Raw genomic sequence first — 22,394 nt, 5'->3', positions numbered from 1 at the left:
ACGGATGGCACTCCAGAATGGAGTTGATTGAGGGGTGCTGGCCGGCTGCTGCCACCACAGAGCCAGCGAGCACAGCACCAAAGAGGGACACAGCCAGTGGCCCCCGCCTGACCGTTCCTGCTGGAAGATGAGCAGACGCCCTGCCCCAGCCTGTAACCTGCATTAATTCGCCAGCCTGTCTACTTTGACCTAATTGTCTTAGCTGTGTTCAGAAATTTCGCTGCAGTTAGGGCTTTTTTCCAGCATTTTTATTTTTAATTACCAGTTTAAACTGACGACTCCAGAAAGGCAAGATGCTTTTCAGATGGTTGGCTTGAAAGGCGAATGGTACTTAGGGTGATTCTCCCGGCACAGCGGTCCACCTTCCTCTCCTGTGCAGCCAGGATCTGTGGCTTCCTCTCCAGCAGCTCACTGAGATCCCCACTTGGACTGTGAAGGCCCCGGCCCCTCGCAAGGGGTGCCCCGAGGCAGGGAATCGCACCATAGGGCAGTAAAGGGGTTTCTGGAAGCCATTAATGCTCTCGTATGTAATAAAGTCTACTCTTTTACTGTGGTCCTTTGGGTATGGTGACTTAATGGTTGAATTTGAGGTTTTTCCCTAGCAAGAATGCTGAATTTGCACTGTTCTACACAGAGCTGTGCTGATTCTCCTCCTGTGACTGCTGCTGCCATCTCACACACTTGGCTTAGTTTCGGTCCATGGAAGCTTCAGTTAATCAGTTCATTTGTAGCTCAATCCTGTTAGAAATTTGTGTTGCAATCTGTTCTATTAAATTTCATATAAGACACGGGACAGCCTGGTGCAAAGAGCCTTGGTCTGAGGTGAATGTTCTGGAAGCTTCTCTACTGGCTCAGTCACAACCTGTGTGACTTTGGCACTTCCATGTGCTCTGGGTGGTCGTAGGTCCCTCCTAGCTGTAAAGCTGTGTGATTTTTGCTGTCACTGACTTCTGCTAAGGTAAGAGTTCCCATGCTCACTCCTAAGCCCACTGGAAGATCATTTCTCTTCTAAATCTGTTTCTGTATTAAAATTCCAGATGGGATAACAGAATTTTCAGATAAACTATTTTAGTATAATTATGTCCCAGATACTGTACAGGACATACTTATACAGAAAACTACTTACCTGAAATTCAAATCTAATTAGGCACCCTGTGGTTTTGTTAAATCTGGCAGTCCTGCCCTCTTCACACTTCTAATGTAATCCATTAGACGTCTGCCATCCCCAGCGTAGTCTGCTTGGTTCTTACAGTAGAATGTGTTAACTTTTTCTCAGTAGCATTATCTGGCCCATCTGAATCTAGGGCTTTAAATAAGAAACTTGGTACCAGAGATGGTGATCTCCACAAATGGGGAGCTTCTGGAGCTCTAGTGAAACCTGCGCACACATGCACCGCCTTCTCCCTTTGGGGAGGTGCTCGGAGCTACAGCCTGGAAGCTCTGTGCTTCGCCTGCCGAGTCCTTTCTGCGGGAATGGCGTGCGTGTAGGAGGAGAGGTAACCTAGCTGCACTCTAGGTTATCAACAGTTTTAGGAACAGAATTCTAAGGCTTTAGTGGCAGAATTGCCCAGCGGGTCCCAGGTCGCTAGGACCATAGACTTTCTCAGGAGATCTGGGGAGGTGCCCCGACACCTGCAGTTTTAACGTTTTCAGGTGATATAAATATCGCTGGGTCAGACCAGTTTGAGACCCACTGCCCCCAGCGTTTTGCTGCAAACTAAAGAACACGAGCCATCTAGAGTCTTGTCTTGTTCAAGTGCAAACGCAGATTCAGAAGTGTGCTTCCCAGAGTGGATCTCCCTTAGCTCGGGCGATGGCAGCGCCGGTCTGGGGACCACTTCCAAGTGGCAAGGCTCTAAAGTATGGCTCTCCAAAAAAAGGTGAACTGCTCATATTTGGTCAAACTTCTAACTCAGAACTAAAAACACCCTTTTGCAGGGGAGAATTAAAAGGCGCAGTCACCTTGTTGGGACAGGCACCCAAGGAAAACTTACCACCTGAACTGTGACAAATGGGGTAATTTGAGGGTACTAACATGCCCACTGACATCAGTCCCAGTCCCACACATAGCTTCTCTGTTCTCACACACTCCTCAAGCGGCGTGAAGATGCCCCCAGTGCATTCTGGTGCTTCAGTTAGAGCGCCTCTGCCGGCTCCCGGGGTGAGAAGGGGTTGCTGGTGGGTCCGTGGAGGGACGGAGTCGTGTGGAAATGGGAGTATTAGGCTTGGCCTGGGAGAGGATGAAATGTCGGAACCTCACTGAGGTGACAGATGTATTCTATCTGAAACTGTGAGACAGTGTTGACTAGTCTGTGGCTTTGGTAGTCTGTTAATCACTCTGTAGGTGCTATGCTGGGTTTCACCAGTTTCTCCCATAATGCACACCAAGTGCTTCAGAGCTTACGTGAAGTAGCTCCCGATTCCCACTGGCTGTCAGACTTCGTGCTTTTGGGAAGAGCTTGTCCAAATCTTGCTGAGGAAGGGAGATAACTGAGTCATCAAAAGACCACCAGGACAGTACTGATTCTAGTTTTCTGGCCCCTCAAAATGATGCAAAGTAGTTCTTGACCATCAGTGTAAATCAGAGACAAAGGGAACTCCAGAACACCTACCCCAGGCAGGCCCTCCACCCGTTCCCACCTTGGTAGGTGCCAGAGAAAGCTGGTCCTCCACTGGGACACAGGGTTCAGCTTGTCACCAGTGCACCATGCCCCCACCCCCCGAGTCCTCAGGCAGGTTCCCAGAGGTTTGTGGCTGGCACAGAACAGTCCAGCCGTGTCCTGAGCTCGTCAGTTAGGCAGGGACAGGGCTCATCGGGGCCTGGGGCAGGGTTCAGGGGATGGATTTACAGGGAGGGTGGAGGATGACGGGGAGCTAAGACACAGCTGTGGTCTGAACGCACAGCTGGGGCTTGAGGACAAAGTCAGGAATCAATTTTGTTCCACTTGAGACCGGATCCCTGGTTGGTTTCCTGGGCACACAGACCCAGAAGAATGTGAGCGGGGCAAGGAGAGGCAGTGACACGTGGCTTCAGACGTGACAGAAGATCCGAAGCCACAGAACACGTTCACCACACTGAAGGAGAAACCTTTTATTGGCACAGCCATTCTTTAAATTAACAGCATGAAGTGATATTTTAACGGGTAAAAGCTGGTTTCTCCCCAACTAGTCTCACTGTGGCAGTAGAGGTCAGTAGGTCAGCCAAGTCACGACCATCCAGTTGTGTGTTTTGGGAGTCTGTGAAACTAGTACAGCTCTTCCCACTTTTACATGATCAGCTGAGGTGCACAAAACACAAAATTCCTATTAAACCATGCCAAGCACAAGACCAGAGAGGGTTAGCAACACTGCAAAGCTCAACAGATGCAGGGCCTGGGAGAAGGACCTCTGAAGGGCTGCTCCATTTCTCTTGACCTACTCCAAATCTAGGAAGTTCCTGCGTAGAGGTGCTGCCGACATGTGGGGACTTGTCTGAAGGGCTGCACTTCCCGTGCCCTTGGACACCTGTAACCCTGTTGGTCTGCCGGGGCCGCAGGAAGTACACAGCGCCAGTCTGGGTGGGAGGAGCTGTTTTGCTTGCAGCAGTGGCTCACTGGCGGTGTGACAGCAGCCCGCTGGCCAGGCCGGGGAGGGAGCCGGGCCCTGGCTGTGCCTTGGGAGGCAGCTCCGATGGTAGACAGGAGGTGGCCCCATCCAGTCCTTCAGGCCTGAACTCGAAGAATAAAAACACATTCCTACCCCTCTTCTCATCCCCAGCCCAACTGGCTGTATTTAGGGAAGATATATATGTCCCAGGGCTGGCAGGACAGGCCCTCAGCAGCTTAGATCTTCAGTACTGATCAGCGCATGGGATTCCAGCCACGATTTCCGACTCGATTCCACAGTGATCCTGGCCTCTGAGGATCTTGAAGAAGCCTGAAAAGCAAATGTTAAGATGCCTTTCAAGTGAAGTGTGCACTGGGTTTCAGCCCTTGCCAACATTCACATTCGTCCCTGGAAGACCTAGAAGGCAGCAAGCCAGCCCTGAAGTGGTCTCCCACTCGCACCAAAGTGCTCGGTCAGCTTCCACTGTTGGCTCAGCAGCCCTCCCCAGCGGTGAGGCTGCTCGAGGCCACTCCCCGTGGACCCCCATCACATGCCGCTGCAGCCTGTGTGGCAGGCAACTAACTGGACAGGCAGAAACGCCTTGAGGTGGCGTCCTGTCTGCACCACCCCTCCCAGGCTCAGAGACTGCCCTCCCCAGCCTGGAAACCTGAAACTTAAGCCAAGCCCTGGACCTCGTGTTTGGAGCTGTACGGGGGCAGGACACGGTGACCAGTGTCCCTGCTCACACCTCAGAGCAGGGAGAGGCCAGCCACTCACCGCTGTCTCCCCAGTCAGTGTTCCAGGAGTTGCCCACCAGCCAGTAGGGCGTGCCATCCTCCACTCCCCAGCCCAGGATGCGCACTGCGTGGCCTCCCATCATGTCTCCGGTGACGTGCTGGTACACTCCTGGGACAGGAGACACTCAGACTGAGACCGGGCCGCCCGGCGCCCACGGCTTCCCTGACTCGGCTGGCTCCCCGGCAGGGCCTACGGGGTCCAGAGACCCGAGGACCGCCACCGGGACGAGCCCACCGCGCTCCCCCAGAAGGCGCCAGGGGACCCACAACCTCGGGAATTCTTTAAAGCCATTTCTGAAAGCCCAACACACAAACATGTTGAGCAGATCTTAAAGTCCTACGAAATGTGCTTGAGGGCTGCCTTTAAAACTAGGGTTACCAATTCTAACTTAAGAAATAAATTTAGTGTCAAAATACCAATCCTGTTTTACAAATAGGGCTGGCGGAGGCACTCCACGTAAGGATTTGTCGAAAGGGTCCTGTGGCTCTGGGAGCCCCCTGGAGAGGCGGCAGCGGCAGCCAGTGCCGACTCGGGGGGACCCTGGCCGTGCGCTCAGGCAGGTGGCCAGCCAGGTGACCCTGCTGGTCAACCACTGTCGCACGGAGACACATCCTTCTGACAGGGAGGACACTGGGCTGAGGGCTGCCAGCTTTACGTTCATTTTTTGTGCCAAAATCATCTTCGTTCGTCCAGTCCCCGTCCAAGCTGGGAGCGTTGAGCTTCAGACCCAGCGCGGAGTAAGCGAGGCGGCAGCTGTCAGCAGGCTGCCCTCCGCCCGCACCGGGCTGTGCCGGGACAAAGGCGCAGAAAGGCTCGCTCGGGGCGGACGCACGAAGCCCAGCTCCAGCGGGACCACGCCGGCGAGGCCCCGGGGCCAGGAGGCACCCAGCTGGCTCTGAAGGGGTGAGTAGGAAGCAGCCTCAGAGAAAACCCGGAGGGAGCCGCACGGGCGCGTGCAGGGGTGCGGGTGGAAGAGGGCGCCGCGCCGCGAGAGGCCCAGGGTGCGGCCGCCGCCGCCCGCCCCGCCCCGCCGCCGGAGGCCCCAGCCGAGGCCCGCCCAGGGCCGTGGGCTCCGCACCGGACTTGTAGAGCAGGAAGTCCGAGTACACGGAGAAGGCGGCCTCCACCGGGCCGTTCTTGTAGATCTCCGCCATGATCTCCTTCTCGCTGTTGGAGAGGCTGTAGGAGCTGCAACCTGGCAGAGGGAGGGCGAGGCGGGGTGAGGCGAGCCGCGCGGCCACCAAGTCCGCGACGGTTAGCGGGGGACGTGGGTGGGGGGACAGGCCAGCGGACTGCGCAGGGTCAGGGAAGGCGCCCCGAGGAGGAGGAACCGGCCCTGGAAGCTCGGGCGGGAGGGCAGAGTGGACGGCGGCGGAGGCCAGGTCACCGCCCGTGAAGGGCAGGGTTTGGGCCCCCCCAACTCTGAGGGCGTGCGACCCGAAGGCGGCATTCCTGAGGCTGGTCCCGGGAGGAGAGAGGCCCGGCGCACCTGCGGCCATGCTCCTCACCTTCCCTTCCCCACCCGCTCTCCCTCCGCCGCCCAGGGTAGGGCCTTCCGGGCAGCCCGGCCCCACCTCACCATAGTGCTTGTCTTCCCTGTAGGATGGGGTGTAGCCGGGCTCACACATCTTGCTGCACTTGGGGGTGTCCCCCTCCCCCGTGCACGAGGGCCGGGAGCCATTCACGTGGTGCTCACAGGGGGGGATGGAGTAGGGTCTGCAGCCTGGGGGCCACGAAGGGAGGAGGTGTCAGCCAACAGCCCCGGTGAGGCCCCCTGAAGCCAGGAGGCTGTGGCAGAGGCGATTAGGAGGGCAGGGATCCCCAGGCCTGCCACACCCAGGCGGGCGCCTCTCCCGCTGTAGACAGAGCTGCTCACCTTCCCTCCCTCTTAGTGCAGCACTCCTGCCCTCAGCCCTCACTTCATCACGGAAAATGAGACATTATTCATTGCTTATAAAATCCATCTACCCAGAGATGAGCTGATGGCGGCACTCACCTATATGAGAGTCGTAGAGGCCCCCGGAAACCAGGCCCTTTTTCGTCCAGAAGTTCCAGGCCGCAGCAGGAAAGCCCCCGTTACAGCTAAGAAGAGAGCCATTCATTGACTTCATTGTGAGAGAAGTTCTGGCTGCTCCCAGACCACTGCCTGGTGGCCCAAGGCCCCGGCGTGGCTCCTGGACCCACCACGGCCTTCAGGAACTGGCCCAACAGCCGGCAGAAGGCAGGCACCCAGTGGGGGGTTCCTTCCTGTGTGACCCATCTGGCAACCCATCCCCCTTAACTGCAGATGAGGAAACAGGCCCCAAGGCTCTTACACTTCCTCGTGCAGGAAAAGGGGTCCAGGATGACTGAAAACAGACCCGAGATCAGAACTCCTACCACATAGCCTGAGACCGTCTGTGCTGCCCCAGACCCCTCCAGGCCGCTCCGGGAAGGTGGCAGGCATGCCAGGGCCCGCCGTGACCCTCCCCGGGCCTGCGTGCTGTCTCAGCAGAGGGCAGCCCTTGGACCCGGGGGCTGCAGCCCAGCTCTGCACTGCCATTCTCGGGGCGCAGGCTCCCCAGTGGGAGATGCTGCCTCGGACTCACCCGTCCCCACATTGGTCACCGCAGCAGGTCAGCAAGTCCTCGGCGGACACCTCCACGTTGACACGCCCGCTGGTGCGGACACAGATCCGGTCAGAAATGGCTTCCACAGCCCCGAATGCCTGCAGGAGAAGCCCCGCCTGGTGAGCTACCCCGAGCGAGGGCCCCCAGCCGTCACCCTGGAGGACCACAGCAGGCCCCCGACCTTCCTGGTGGCCAGTGTCTCCCGAGGTCAGGTGGGTTCCTGGTGCCCAGGCTTAGTTTTAAAGCAAGAGGCCAACCTCCCTACAACCTCAGAAATGAACACCCTGCTCATTTCTGAAACTTGTGGTTTTTGGTTTTTAACATAAAAACACAGTTGACACAAAGGACAAATGCTGTATGGTTTCGCTTACACGAGGTACCCAGAGACAGAAAGAAGGGTGGCTGTCGGGGTGGGGGAGGGGACCGGGGTCCTATTTCATGGAGACGGAGTTTCCGTCTCACGAGATGATGGGTTCTGCGGATGGACGGGTGATGGGTACACAGCAACGCGGGCGCACTCGATGCCACCGGGCCACACACTCAGCTGCGATCTGGATGGTCACGTCCGGGTTGTATGTATTTCAGCACAGTTAAAATTAGGACAGCTCGCTGATACAGACGGGACGCTTCTTCATGAAGCACAATTGGGGTCAGAACTAGGGTCTGTGCTGAGGGACACGGGCGCTCAGCTCTATGCCATGTCGCAGCAGGGCTGACACGCCCCGCCGTCACTCCAGCCCGTCCCGGGAGCAGGGCCTCACCCAGCAGGAGCCGCAGGAGCCCTGGTCTCGGATCTCCTTGATGGTTGGGCAGTTCGGCCACTGTTCCCGGGCATCAAAGTTTTCAGGCAGAACCATGTCCTCAGCAAGCCAAACTCTGGATGAAGGAAGTTCTCCGTCACAAGCTCCTACCTTACAACCCACCCCCATCCCTCCACAGGCCAGCTGATGACAGGCAGGTTGTCACAGGGAAGGATGAGGCATAAGGACATGCGGACGAGGACGTCGGCAGGGTGACCCCTGGGATCTCAGAGACAAACCAAACCAAACGAGTCCTAAGGCTCAACATGACTTACTCCCTATGCGTCTTTCTAGACTGATTTTATGGGTATTTTTCAAAAGTTTTAGCCACGGGGCCCAGATATCTGTTTCTTGCTTCCCCCCTACCCCCACCCCACGTACCTCATGTCATTTTTATTATCTGCACCGTTGGGTGGTACCCAATAACTATACCACCCGCACAGTATTTCTAATGCTTCCTATAGGGATAATACTTATGTGAAAAGGTCCACTGCAGAGTTCCCTAGAAAAATAAAACATGACTGGCAGATCATAAAGCTTTTCCCAGATTTTCCCTAAATTACTCATGTGTGGTCCACCCAGATTCTGGAGACCTGGACCAGAGGCCCTTCCCAGGATGCGGCACCTGGTCCTCCCACGGCAGGAGTGGGGCTGCCGCTGAGCCAGCACCGGGCAGAGCCCTGCCAGGCTGGGGCTGGGCCTACGGGCACCAGGGCGGCCTTCTCCTCCCTCCCGCCCGCAGGCCGGCCGGGCGCAGGTGCTCACCTCTGCGGCAGCTTGGGCCCGCCCAGCACGGTGCCACACAGCCTCTTCAGGTAGCTCAAGTCCACGTTGCGGAAGTTGTGTCCGGCCTAGGAGAGAGCAGGTTTCCCGGGTGGGGTGGGCGCCGGGGCTCTGCACAACCACCGGGACAAGGCCAGGGGCACAGACTGGTCCCTATGTTCCTAAAATTCTTCTGCTGAAACGAACGCCCACTGGGATGGATCAGGAGATGGGGCCTTTGGGAGGTGCTAAGGGCACAGAGGAATGGTGCCCTCCTAAAGGACACCCCACACGGCTAGTTTGGCCCTCCGGCCCATTGAGGACAACGAGAAGGTGTTCATCCGCACCGGAGAAGGAGCCCTCACCAGAACCCAACGTGCTGGCACCGACCTTGTCCTCGCAGCCTCCAGAACTCCAGAAGCTGCCCGGTCTGTGTTATTTTGCTGTGACAGTCTGGGCTCAAAGCAGGCCAGGAGCCCAGGGTGACCACCCACACACAGGGTGGAAGGTGTCCCTCCCCCCAGGTAAGGACAGCGGCTCCTCTGACCCGCTACCGTCTGCTGAGACTGAGAGGCCCTCCCCAGCCCTGACATGGCTCATTCCCCACTCCCCGGTCCCCGCAGTCCTGGCCTCAGGCCTGGGCTGAGTCAAGAAGCTGCTGGCACTGAGGAGCTGCAACAGTGGGGCTCTCCGTGTCTTCCTGGTTGTGGAAACTTTGAAAGCTCACTCGTCCCATGCACACTCACACGCATGGGCAACACATGCAGGGCAGTGGGCGGGGGGAGGTCGGCATGGCCCTCGGTGGCCGTGACTATGACCGGGATCAGCTGCCCAAGAGACAGTCCTGTGGGCCCAGCTGCGGCCACCCCCCTTGGAAATCAGGGTCACAGATGCACACTCAGAAGGGGCACACACACAGTGCACCAAAGCCCACCTTCCATGTGGTGTTACGTTTGTTAACATAGTTGACCAGCTCATCTGCCAGGGTCTGGAAATCCGGCCTGCCCCAGGCACTGGTCAGCATCACCAGGCAGCTCAGAGCAGGCAAGAGCTGCCACATTTTGGAAGCTGGATCCTAGATTCACCTAGAAAGGGAAGGACACAGGACATCAGGATGCTTCTCACTCAGTTCAAGTCCTGTACACACAAGGTGGCATCTCAGGGCCAGGAACAACCCAGTGGTCAGAAGATACAAGTTCTGGGCCTGGCGCTGCTACGTGCCACCCCCTGTTCCTCAGATTCCTTTTCTCTGAATGTGTGGTGGCGGAGAACCTCCAAGGACCTGCAGTGGGCTCCCAGGCCTCACCTCAAAGGCCCAACCTGTCCCTGCAGCACATGGGACACGGCGTGGACTGAATGTTTGTGTCCCCCAAAACTCATGCTGAGGCCCTACCCCCCAAGGCGATGGAGGGTGTCAGGAGGCAGGCCTGTAGGAGGTGAGCAGGTCATGAGGGTGGGGGGTCTCACTGCCCTCGTACTCCGGAGACCCAGAGAGCTCCCTTGTCCCTCCACCAGGGGAGGACATGGCGAGAAGCCTGTGGCCTGGAAAGCAGCCCTCTCCAGACCCTGGCCCTAGACATGCAGCCTCCAGACCTGAGAGAAGTAAGTTTGTTTGGAAGCCATCTGGTCTGAGCTATCCTGTTGCAGCAGCCTGAATGGGCTGGTCGCCTGCAGCATGGAAGCCAGGGGCTGCTACAGGCAGCAAGGCCCCCAAGCGGCTGGGCCTCCAGGGCCTCTGCTCAGTGGTCAGCCCCAGCTGCTGCTGTTCCCCGGGCGGTTTGTGGCCCCACCTATCTTGTGAGCTGTGAGGATGGGGCTGGGACTGACATGGGCCATGGCACCCCCGACAAGTGTGCCCTAAATGGGTGAATACGCCCAGATACTCTCAATACGCCCAATAACAAGCCCAGTGCCCTCTCCCCTCTCCATTACTGCCAGCTGCCTCTCCGGGGAGCTGTGCAGCCATGCAGGAGGGGCTCCCTGAGTCGGTGCTCTCAAAGGGCGAGCAGTCCGCCCGTGACTCCGGCCCAAGGGGAGGGCTACCGGGACAAGAAGAGTGCATTAGAATGTAGATCATGAGCCCCATTCTGGACACAAGCACAAGCCAGTTAAGCCTGCGCAGCCGGCCGGCTCTGCCGGGGAGGCTTGAGCCTCCTGGGATCTCTGGTTCTTCCAGCGGCCCGGGCGCTGCTCCTGATTACAGAGGTGGAGCTTCCCAGAAGGGAGACAGCACATCACAACCCCTGTCTGCACACCGGGGACTGGCCTGCGAGTCAGGAGACCCACAATTTCCACTCTGCCTCTGAATCATGCTTTCAGAAACATGTCCTGGGTGCCGCACCACCATTAGCCTCGTGAGACAGCCGTGTGGCGGGGAGCGTGTGTGCGTGTGTGACTCTCCCGACCCCGGCCTCACGCCCTTACACAGCGGGCTCTGAAATAACCCATCTCCTCACTGGTCACAGGCCACTGCAGGCAAGGTGAAGAGGACGCAGGTGACAGTGCTGAACACTGGTCCCCACACAGTGATTTACATTTGAAGGGAAATTTAAATGGAATGGTTGCTTATGCAACAATGAATCTGGAAGAATAAATGTGTGAGGACATGACCCTCTGCGGTGGTAAATGTACTTAAAACCCCTGGGTGATGCTGGCCCGGCAACAGTGTGATCAACAAACAGACCATTGCGAAGCATGTGCTGTGTGGGAACGCAGAGTATGTGGTGAGGAGGCGGCTCTTCTCAGCAGGTGCTGCTTGCACAACTGGCTCTGCATTTTGCAGGGAAAAGGGTGTTTAATCTTTACACTTGATTCCTTACACACACAAAGTGCTACGTGGAACAGGGATCTTGAGTAAAAACATAATCTGTATGAAGAAAATAACTGTACACTTAAAAATGTGACACTGGAGTGATGAATACACAAGATTGACATAATACAGAACCTTACAAGGAAAATGATTATATGGAAACAAAGCTGCTGTTCAAGAAAAACAAAATAAAAAGTGACAGACAAAAAGTGACAAGTCCTTAAGTGTACTTACTTAAGGCTTCATTTCCAAAGGGCTCTTAAAAAATCAGAATATAAACAGAATAGAAAAGGACATATACTGTGAATTTGCAAAAACAGAGCCATAAGCAGCCAAGAAAGATACTAAAAGACAATCAACCACTTGACAATACTGATTAAATTAAGGAGATGATCATCTCAAATCACAAAGGCAGGGCAGTCTGCACAGCTCCTGGCGGGAGTGAGCTGTGGGGACACGGGCACGGCCGGCGGGGAATGCCCGGGGCAGGGGCCTCGGAGGGCGACCTGGCCCTCTCTATCAGTTTTGCCATCTGCATGCCCTCAGTTTTGCCATCTGTATGGCCTCTTGACTCAGTAACTTGACATTTAGAAATTTCTCCTCCTAGCCTCACAATGCTGAGATACAGGTACCCGGATGTTCACTGATCTTTATATTAGCAAAAGACCAGAAACAAAGTGTCTAATTACAGTAACTGGTAAGTCATGGAAATGAGTAAATAGGATACAAAGAAGCCACTAAGAAATGAACCAGTGGAAGTGAACCATATTGTGCTGCTAAAGTAAAAATGCCCGAGATACACAGTGAGTGAACAAAAGCGGCTGGCAGGTGAGTCGCGGTAAGCGTGTGAGCCCTTTAAACATGTGTCTTCCTGTCACCACGTGTAAAACATCAAGAAAAACACAGTGAGGAACTGCAGGACACCTGTTTTCATTACACATCCTTACAAAACGACCACGTTACTGTATCTGCAGTGAGGTCACTGGAGGACAGTCGCCGGCACACCGAAGACCCCGGCCCCAGGCGACGGAACGCCTACTGTCCTGAGCCCCTAAGCGCCCTTCCATTCGCGACCCTGTCACCACCGCGGCCTCGTCCCTAGTGAGTTTCTGCTCAGAACACTCAACCTTCCCGGTAACTCGTGGGGAGGCGGCCACCCATGTGATGCTGTGTCAGGGACCCACAGGTCCTCCAAACCTCAGGAAATGCCCGCTGCGCCTCACAGGGCAGAAGGGCAAGGGAACACTGGGCCTTCTTACCATGTTTTCTGGGCACAGAAGCTAAACAGCCGGGTCTCCTTCAATCCACACCCTCTGCCTGACACTTGGCATCTTCACATTTTTCCAAGACAGAGAACCTGGTGCTGAGAAACACCGGAGCGTGTGCTCCCTGCACGCGGCATTCAGACCACGCCAGCAGGTCAGCCTGGCTGCAGGCCCGTTAGGTTCACACCTGGAAGGGCTGTCGTGCTCGGCTTTCACTGCAGCCCGTCCAGAGTCACATGAATGTGGCTGGGCCCTCGGGACACCTGGCACAGTTGGGGTAGAATGCTCCCTCCGTCAAATACCAGTGTCCCGGGGCCCCCGGGGGCTTAGCCGTGCTCCGAGATGCTACCTCAGAGGCAAGTGCAGAGCAGGGGCACTTGGGCGGCGACTCAGTCCTTAAATAGGGTCTCTCTGGGTTTTGTGATGGCAGAGAACCCAGGCTGGGCCTCTGGGAAGCCCTACGGCCCCGCATTGGCGGCTCCGGGGTGCACCAGGCCGGAGGCCTGCCAGGGCCCCGCGCTACCCTGCCGGTCGCCAGGCCTTCGTGTGCCCCTGCTTCTCTTCCTTCAGCTCCACAGGCCGTGCATCCCGCCAGCTTCACTGTCGCTCCCATTCCCTGCCCAGGGCAGGGCCAGGGCCAGGCACCCCGCCCCGGGAGCCCGAGCTGCGGCTCAGGAGGAACCACCCACCCTGCTCCCGTCTGGACTGCCGCTTGGGGAGCTCCCCTTTCAGCCCTGAGGCCGGGGCCCCGCAGGGCAGCACGTGGCCTGGGGTCCGAAGCCCTGGGTTCGGGTTCGGCTTTCCCACCTACTAACTCCTCTTCCCCCACCCCAAGCAGCAGCCTTTACTTGACTGAGCCGCAGTTTCAGCACCTGTCAACTAACCATCCCTTTCTCCAGGAGGAGGTCCGGAGGGGAATGAGGGCACGGTGCCTGCTGCCTAGGAGGGCGATCTGCCTGGCGAGTGAGAATGCTCACTGGGCGCCCTCGATTTCCGGGTCCCACCACCCCGCTGCTTGCCTTTTCTCTCCCCACGCCCAGCGGAGCCGGGTAACTCCGGCTCCCTCCACATTTGTCCACAGTACTTCACACCACAAAGCAGTCTGAGTTAAAATCGAGGTTTGAATCTCAACCAACCTCCAAATGGGCTTTAATCTGAGGGTCGTGAGACCTTTTTTTGAGACTCCAAAGAGTATGAAGTCAAATTCCTCCTCCCGCAAAGGACAGAGACTCCCTGAGGACAGCAGTTTCCTTCTGATGTGACGCCAACGGCCTTCCCTCCAGAGGCACACAGATCACGGCTGCGCCGGCAGCTGTGTGCCCACGAGCGGCCTCAGCACCAAACAGGACGACCAGCTTTCACTTCCCCTCTTTCGGGCAAATGCTTCATTTCTCAGTTCTTTGTTTTTGTCCATTTGGTTGGTTGGTTTTTTTAATCTCAGGAGAGAATCAACCGGAAGTCTTCAGAGGGAAGAGGGCCCACGGGACAGGCACACTCCAGGGTCACCTGCCTCCCGTTTGGGGTGTGGACCGGGTGGCGGGTGGGGGGGGGGAGGCTGTGGGAAGTTCCCTCCAGCCCTGGGTCAGCAGACTTCCCAGCAGGGCCTGGAGTTGCCCTACACCCCTCCGCCCCTTTTCCCAGGGGCAGAAGGATGGGCTCTGTCACTTCTTTCCTCTCTGAACCCCTCCAGCACTGAATGGCTTATATGAAGCACAGCCCACACTGCCCTGCAGAATGTTGGCCTGTACAGACACGAGCCTGTGGCCCCATGAGCCCATCAGCCGCGCCCCACAGCAGAACCAGTCCCGAGGCTACCAGAAGGCCACCCCTGGGATCCATGTGGATCTTGGAGCTCTGGAAGGAGACAGACTGAACATGGGAGAAAAGCAGATGCCTCGCATGAGGGCTGACATCCCTGAGGATGAATAGGCTTTGACTCCTTCCAAGATTGATTTTTTAATAAAAGCCTTCATGTAAGGTCACAGAGCCCTCAGGTAGACTGGATTCTAAATCTGCACCGAGTCTAAGGAGACAGGACAGGTACACCTGAACACCGTCACAGAGGCCAGCTGCCCTCCTCTGGCTATGACAGAAAGAGACGACGAATGTCCAGCCACACACGGGCCTCCACGTGGGCTTTGCTCTTCCCTGCCTGCCGCTGCTGTTCACGTACTGCGGCCACGTTTCACTGGAGGCACTAGAGAATCAAAACAACAAGTGCCTGCGTTTTCCCAAGAGCCATGAAGTAAGGCTGTGCCTTACATATCACAGAGCGGCTACAGGCTGGGGGCGCTGGGAAAGTAGGAGGGCTGTGGAGAGGCAGCCCGCCTTACCAGAGAACCTGTCAGTTCTCCCACAAAAACTCGTTTTGCCTCTGGCCATCAAAGCTTCAGCCATCTAAGTACACCCACACAACAAAACTAGGCACTAGGCACGCCTTCACTTCCCCCAACTTCAGCTTGCCCGGTTACTCCTCAAAGCTGACGGCGCTGTGGCAGCTGACGGCAGTGCCTCAACCTGCAGTGCGCCTGGTCAACCTGAAGACGGCCCAGGACCTTTCCTCTGTGAGCTTGACCAGTCGTGATGGCTCTCTTGGGCTTTGTATCTTTGCCCCTTATGGAAACGTGTTTAACTTCTTGGCTTTTAATGTTTAAATTAGAAAATGACCAAGAAGGGGAGTTCCTAGTCATCATCTGTCACCCTGAAGCTATGAAGAGGGACAGAGATCAGTTGGTGTCTTCCCCCCGAGCCGAGGCCCTGCAGGTTAGTGACCTGGAGAGGCATCCTCAGCGGCCGGTCCCCGCGGGGGCTGCTGCCGAGCCTGGCAGGCCTGAGGGAAGGTGAAGGCGCCGCCTGCCTCACCCACCGAAACCCTTCAGCCACTCATGGTACTGCTGCCCATCAGTCTGAAATAAGCGACTCATTCCCACCAGGTCAGCAGGGCTGGTCTACTCAAGCTGCTCCCCCACGGTGCTCACAAACGGACCTCTGCGGCTCATCGGCCACAGCAGCCACATCGTGCAAAGAGAACACTACTAGCCCCGTGGCTTGCAACAGTGGACGCCAGGAAGGCCCTCAGCAGTCAAAAAACTGTACTGTTGAGTAGTAAGACAGTTGGGGCCAAGCTTCCGAACGTTCTGGAAGCTTTTGCTCACTGGCTCTAACACGGACTTCCTGAGATGCTGAAGGGGGCACTAAATCCCCTGTCCCAGTTTCTAAGATGAACTCCCTGGATTCTGATGGACTTTGGACTTCTTTATAAGAGCTTTTAGAAATCTTTGGAGACTCACGTGAGGTCAAGGGTTCCAGGCCTCTCCAACCAGCAGCAGCACAGCAGCCCCCCAACTCAATTCCGGGCTGGGTTTCACCCCCCTGCCAGCTGGGTACTGGCGTGGCTCATTCACACCAACACGATGAAAGAAAGCAACCGAAAGGCCTCACCTCTCTGGCTTGGTCCCGGTTCCCCCTCCTGCCTTCCGCCTTTGAACACTTTCTTACTTTATAGAACCACAAAATGCCCCAGACCCATCTTAGAAGGGATGCTCACACGGCTACTGAAGATGGGAGATGCTCTTTTTCAAAGTGCCTCCCATGCAGCCTGGCTCCAGCAGCCCGCGCAACGACCTCTCCGCTCTCTCCCTCACAGGCCAGTTAGCTCCCGCTGGCCCAGCGTAATTCTTTTTATCACTAAAAGTATCCCAGTAGGGATGAAAGAGTACCCCCCTATTATTAGGGACAAGCTCTCAAATGATGATTTCTTCTGCTATCTGGACCACCAGAACAAAGTGCCCCCCACACACCTGCAGGGTCTGGTAGAATCTCTAAAATGAGTGGTGGACGGCTCCCAGCTGATGTTGGACAATGTCGCAACTCGAGCAGCAGAAGCCCTTGGCTGGCATCACCCTCTCAGGTCTTGCACAAGTGCAGAAGCCTCATGACTTGTGTACATGTGAGCACATGCTGCCCAAGTCCAGAAGCCATAGAGCAGCCCGCCCCTGGGACTCCTGGCAGAATATTAGGCTGTCCCCAGAGCGCTCTCTGCTGGAGCAGCTTGCCATCCGGGTGGTGTCTGTCCCATGCTCCCCGACAGCCTTGCTGGTGACTCCAGGCTATCTTGATGACCAGACTACATGAGTTACCCACCTGGTAGAGACAGATAACAGCCGAGACTGCAGGCAGGCATTCCTGAGGACAGCCAGCTTTCAGAAACAGTAATGTTGGAAAAACACCTTTGGTCTTGTATAAAGCTTTGTTTCACAAAGGAAACTGGTGCTTGAGAAAAAAAAAAACCACACCCTGAATGGTACACCTGAGTAGGGATGGAGAACTTGTCGAGAGACCAGATTCTAGGAGATATTCCAGCACAATTATCTGAGTGACCCCTGTCAGGCCATAAACTGGCAGTGCCTCGGTTTTCACATCTGTAAATTGGGAGAGTCAGACTGCCAACACCCAAAACCCATAGGCACGCATCCTGAAAGTGAAATTAGAAAACAGAAAAACCTAATCACAGAGAAGTCTGGACCTAGGTTAGGGTTTGAAGAAATCTTTGTAGGTTCAGCTGTTCGCAAACACATTAAAGCCCACAAATGCTCTCACTGATCAACAGCAAAACAGAAAAACTTCACTAATCAATGATTTCCTAGAGCAAGGAGTTAAATCTGATTTCCTAGTCATGAAAATTAAAACAGAGACACCAGACTGGTAAAAATTAAGTCCAGTAATTACCTAGTGGTGATAACTGAGGAACAAGGATGCGCAACACGGCTGGGAGGACCCGCTGTAAAACCCTGGTGCACAGCACTGTCAGCATCCAGCAAAATGGCATACGGGCATGCCTTATGAGCCAGTAATTAACTCAACTTCTGCTTTTGCCCTAGAGAAACCCCTGCGAGTGTCTGAGAGATACAGTATTTACTGTAGCACTGTGAGCAACAGTGAAAAGGCAAAGCACCTAACTGTCCGTCAGGATAAAGGCACTGCATTTAAGATGAATGAGCTGGGTCTGTATGGATCAACATAAATAAATCCCATCAACAGGGATGCAAAAGGAGACATGCAGTAACTAAACTTCTATCAATTTTAATCACATGGCTCACAGATTGACACAAAGTATTAAAAGCACCTCAGAAAAGGTACAAGGGAATCATAAAGAACAGAGCAGAGAGGAGCCACACTCCTTAGAAAGACAAGAGGCAGGCACGGGAGCAAAAGACATTTGCAGAGCAAAGAAGCTGAAACCAGCTGTCTGCAAAGGGGAGCTGTAAACAAGAGGGACGTCCCCTGCAGGACCCCACTGGAGCCTGAGACTTGGAGGCCTCAGGTGCTGGGGAAAGGGGGTGAGGATGGGGCTCGAGGTGAAAAAAGGGATTAAAGTTGAAATATGGAACCCGTGAAGCTCTAGACGGGCACTCTACCCAACCATGGGGTGATGGGGAACATCAGCACCATGGATGACTCAGGGTTTACCTCCCACGCACCCTTTAAAGGTGCTCCTGGGTGGGTGCTGAGCATAAATCAAGACAGTTGATATGGACCAGGTGTAGAATGCTGTTTCTGATATCCAGGAAGTACAATACACACCTTACGGGCCTCACCTAGACTCACAGGCTTACGGTCAACCCCGCTGTTGTTCTACATGTGAGGCTGACCCATATGAAAGTGCTATTTTGAGCCTTCTTGACCTACAGAAGTTCCCATTTCACACAGTTCAAGATCATGTTATTTCTAACTGTCCTTATGCCAAACTATCAAAAATGGGTGGCAGGCAGAGTGCTCAGCCCAAGACAGGGGCATTCTACACAACCACACATGAGCACATGTAAGAACCACGCAGACAGGTGTTCCCAGGCCCTGGAAGCGCTCTCCTTTACAACTCAACCCAACTGCCAACAGTAATACAAAATATTTCCTGCCCCTAAAATGTGTGCAACTTCCTTCTCCAGCTCCCAGGCCCCGCAGCTGGAAAGAAAGCAGCAGTTTACAAGGGCCTCAGTTCAAGCGCCCGAGTCAGCAGCACCTGGGCATCCACCCTGGAGCCGAAGGGCTGCCACCCTCACCGCCCTGACCAGTTTGGCCACAGGATCAGGAGAAGTCACTGGAGAGTGGGCTGCCTCTGGCCTGTGCCGTCTCTCCTGGGCCTGTGAAGCCCCCAGACTAGGGACCTCAGTGGTCCCCCTGCTCTGGGACAAATGCCCAAAAAGGCTGGAGGGGCGCACTGGGTGAGCGTATCTAGCCAGGGGAGGGATTTGGGGCCGGGCTACGATCCTCCTTGTGCCACCCTGCTGGCTGGCCTCCCCTGAGCCTGGAGAAGGGGGTGACCCAGACCCGCTGAGGAGTCAAATCTGACTCACATCTGCCTGAACTACTTGCTGAGCCCCCTAAGTCGGTTACCCCTCACTGCTCCCCAGATGCTCTGACAGTAGTAACCCAACGAGGGGGCAGTGCCCCTGGGCCTCTGCACTGCTTTCCACTCTCCCCACCCCAACCCCAGGCCCAAAGCACTGTCCCCCTCCTAGGGCAGTCAAGGCGGAGGGGTGACATCCTCTTCTCGAAAAACTCCCAGGGAGAGGGGCCCCCTCTCCCCCGTCCCTCCCCGTCTGCGCCCTGACTTCCGGCGACTCCACCCAGTTCCAGGTCCCGGGGTTCCGGCATGTCTCCTGGGCTGCCGGGAATCGTGCATGGTTGTGCGCAGAAAGCTGCCCAGGCCAACCCCTAAGAAAACACTGAAAATGATGGCCGACGGATACGACTCGGTCAGCAATCTGCGGAGGGAACCGAGGCCCAGAAGCTCACAGCGGGGGGAGAGCCCGATTCCAGCCCGAGCCGCCGGGGCCGGGCCGCGCTCCATCCGCGCAGGCTCCTCCCCCCGGCCTGCCGCCCTCCGGCCCCGGCCCCGGCGGGTCGCGGGGGGCCTGCGGACCCGGCCGCGTCACCCAGAGCCGGGGGGCGCCGCGATCCCCGCCGGGGCGGAGGGACGGGGGACGGGGGTGGCCGCAGGCCGACGGCGGGGCGGCTTTTGCTGTTCTCACCGCGGCGGCGCTCAGGACTGCGCAGGCTGCCACCTCTGCTCGGCCGCTGCGACACCTTCCGCCGGCCGCAGGGACGCCGCGGGACCGAGCCTGGGCCTGGCGCGGTCGCCGGGGCCCGGTCCCCACCCTCCGCGAGGCCACTCCCGCCGTAGCGCCGCCCGCCGCCCGCCGCGCTCACTCACCGGGCTTGAGGAGAGCCTGGCCTGCGGCCTGCAGCCTGCGAGCGCGCCCCTCCGCCGGTGCCCGAGCGCAGCGGCGCCTGTAGGGCCGCCCCGCCTATGTACCGCGCGCCGCCCCGCCTCCCGACTGCACGTGACCGAGCCCCGCCCCTCCGCAGCCCCTCCCCCGCTCCCGAGCGCGCCCCGCCCCCATCTACGCCACTCCGTTTCCCCCGCGGGCCCCGCGCCCCCACCCCTGCTCCAGGAGATCCCGCTGGTGGGCGCTTGGCTCCTGACCCTGCGGACTGGGGCCTGTGGGGAGCTGCAGGGAGCTAAGGTGGCCCTCAGGGCCTCCACCCAGATTAGAAACTCCCAGGGGCCACGGCTGCCCCAACGTAGTGCATTCAAAACCCTTGGAGCCCTGCTTGGGAGAGGAAACCGTCCCTTCATTCGCTCATTCATTCAGCAACTACTGCCGGAATTAGGGGTATCAGGACAGCCGACCTCCCAGAAGAGCCTCTTCTTACCTTAATATTCTGAGAACGTGCCTACAAGGTATGCCAGCCATGTGATAATAAAAAAATTAGCTATTAGCACAATAATAAAAAATCAGTGGCAATTACCACTGAGTACGAACTAAAGGAACTGCAGGAGGGTTTCTGTAGAGAAGGAACTTGGAGGAAATCTGGAAGAGGCTGCCAGAAGGCCTGTCCCAAAGGGAAACACAGCAGGCACCCAGGTCTCCGTGGAGTTGATGTGGCAGAACGCCTAGAGGCGGATGGGTAGGTGGGGTGGTTCATGAGACCCCACTCCCTCCCGCCCTCACCGCCAGGAACCTCCAGATATCTCTTGACAATCCTGTGGATAGGTACAATCCCAATTTTACTCAAGAGGCTTAGGAAACTGGCATTGTATCCAGGTGTTTCTGGTTAAAAAAAAAAAAGTAGGTCAGGCCAACATCAAGAGGCCCGGGCTGCTATCTGCTGCTTCTTGCAGAAGGGTGGCCGTCCGCTGTCACATAGCCCCTGTCCCTGCCAGGGCCCTTCAGAGAGCTATCTGGACACATGCACTTGAACCTGTGTGGTCCCAGGTAACGAGAAGAGTGGAAGGAAGGAAGTCTCAGAGTCCAGACACGGTTACTAAACCCTCGACTGGGTGGGAGAGGTGCCTAAGGAACGTAATGACAACCGTGGGGAAGAAGGCTGGAAACCAAAATGGTCCTGGCTTTGCACTCACCCCAGCCGTATCCTGAGAACCACGACCTCTCTCAGTGTTTTGACCTGTCACCTTCTACATGGGTGCCAACCATTTTCAAATTCCATAATGGGGCTCATCAGAGGAAGCACAGTTGGGGAGGCCACGCACAGAGCCACAATGAATCTTTTCTCATCTTTATAGCATAATATGAGGAGTGCTGAGTACTTTAAGTGAATTACCTCAATTTTAGGGAATTTTGAATGGGTGCCATTATAGAGGTAGAAACTGATGTAGAGCAGGGACATGGGATGAGCACTGTGAATTTTTCCTGCTTATGATGAAAAATGCCAAGATATCAATAGTATAGTAAGAACAGGAGGAGCTCCATCTTGAGACTGAGCTTCCATTTTAAACATCAGGGAGTGAGAAGGTAAGATTCCTAACATATTTTATGGTGATTAGCCAATAACGTAGGCAGGGCAAGCAGTCCTAATGGTACTGCTTGAGGGTGACCATTATCTTGGAGAAGAACAGGATCAATAAATTTCTTGTGTTAAGTTTATCTTACAAAATATCTAGAGTACAAACTACACTTGGTGAGATCATGTGTCTCAGCAGAGTGAGACATCATGAGATCACACATGGAGCCTACGTTCCCCAGGCCCTTTGCCCCGTCTTGAAATCCTTAAAAGACATGAATCCTAAGCTTTTAAGTGCACCTCCTCTCTGAGGCTGCCCGCATCCACTTTTCTTTGAATGTGTACTTTGCCTTAAAGCCTTCTTGCTGCTCAACTTACTACATTTTGTCTCTGTGCTCTTCCAAGCCTCTTGGGAGGTTGATAAGAGATCCCTTTTCCCAGTTGTAAGCATCTTTGTTACTTTGCTGTTTCATTCAGTTTTCTAAACTTAAGCACAAGTCTTCAGTTTCTCTGTTTTACTGCAGACAAGTAGGGAAGGTCTGCTGAGAGCTCTGATCTGGGCTTGAAAGTTCCTGTCCTCTGGGTGTCCTGGCGGGGAACTACTGCTGTGTGATCATGCTCTTCAGTAGCCTGCCTGAAAATCTCCTTTCTTTGCTTTGGGGAAGTTCTCAGAACATCATCTCACTCCATCCAGTGCTCCATTGTTCCCCCAAATCCTGGGGTGGTGGTAGTTCCCGCACTGTGCAGATTCAAGCAGACACCAGATGCCAAGTGACCCTGGCTTCAGGAGCTGGCAAGGGGTTTTTCCTCTGCTGAACAGGAGTTCAATGAGCTTCGCTTTCCTCCCTCTGCGCCTACTTGCGCTGTACTGCCCGCAGGGCTGCTGCCATTCACTTCCACTCTAGCTTTAATGAATTTCTTCCTTTCCTACACTCTTCTGAACTTGTTTGAGAATTCTTTC

The 22,394-nt window shown here is 55.9% G+C and overlaps 1 protein-coding gene across 3 annotated transcripts; it reads right to left on the bottom strand.

Annotated features, from left to right (window-relative positions):
• Nucleotides 1-3,076: 3,076 nt before the first annotated feature.
• CTSB (cathepsin B) lies at nucleotides 3,077-19,996 on the bottom strand. 3 transcript variants are annotated; one of them, XM_057504072.1, is made up of 10 exons: nucleotides 19,842-19,996; nucleotides 9,489-9,639; nucleotides 8,558-8,643; nucleotides 7,754-7,868; nucleotides 6,972-7,090; nucleotides 6,380-6,465; nucleotides 5,963-6,106; nucleotides 5,462-5,578; nucleotides 4,363-4,491; nucleotides 3,077-3,915 (listed from the first exon to the last, which is right to left on the bottom strand). In XM_057504072.1, the coding sequence occupies exons 2-10, from the start codon at nucleotides 9,612-9,614 to the stop codon at nucleotides 3,830-3,832; spliced, it is 1,008 nt and encodes a 335-aa protein (XP_057360055.1). In that variant the 5' UTR covers nucleotides 9,615-9,639; nucleotides 19,842-19,996; the 3' UTR covers nucleotides 3,077-3,829. The 3 variants fall into 3 exon arrangements, with proteins under 3 accessions (XP_057360055.1, XP_057360090.1, XP_057360121.1); XM_057504107.1 differs by lacking the exon at nucleotides 19,842-19,996 and adding an exon at nucleotides 19,660-19,804; XM_057504138.1 differs by lacking the exons at nucleotides 6,972-7,090; nucleotides 8,558-8,643; nucleotides 9,489-9,639; nucleotides 19,842-19,996 and having other exon boundaries at nucleotides 7,754-7,827.
• Nucleotides 19,997-22,394: the final 2,398 nt, after the last annotated feature.

Source organism: Manis pentadactyla, chromosome 1 (genome assembly GCF_030020395.1).
Source record: "Manis pentadactyla isolate mManPen7 chromosome 1, mManPen7.hap1, whole genome shotgun sequence".
Taxonomy (NCBI): domain Eukaryota; kingdom Metazoa; phylum Chordata; class Mammalia; order Pholidota; family Manidae; genus Manis; species Manis pentadactyla.
Note: the sequence above shows the minus strand (reverse complement) of the source record. Positions and strands in the feature narration are given on the sequence as shown.

Bases quoted from the DNA above. Each gene is read 5' to 3' on its own strand.
- CTSB (XM_057504072.1), bottom strand. From the start codon at position 9,614: ATGTGGCAGCTCTTGCCTGCTCTGAGCTGCCTGGTGATGCTGACCAGT. The intron at 7,869-8,557 runs GTGAGCACCTGC...TCCTTCATCCAG, and splicing joins GGGCCCAAGCTGCCGCAGAG to AGTTTGGCTTGCTGAGGACA. The intron at 7,091-7,753 runs GTGAGGCCCTGC...CTTCTCCTGCAG, and splicing joins GCTCCTGCGGCTCCTGCTGG to GCATTCGGGGCTGTGGAAGC.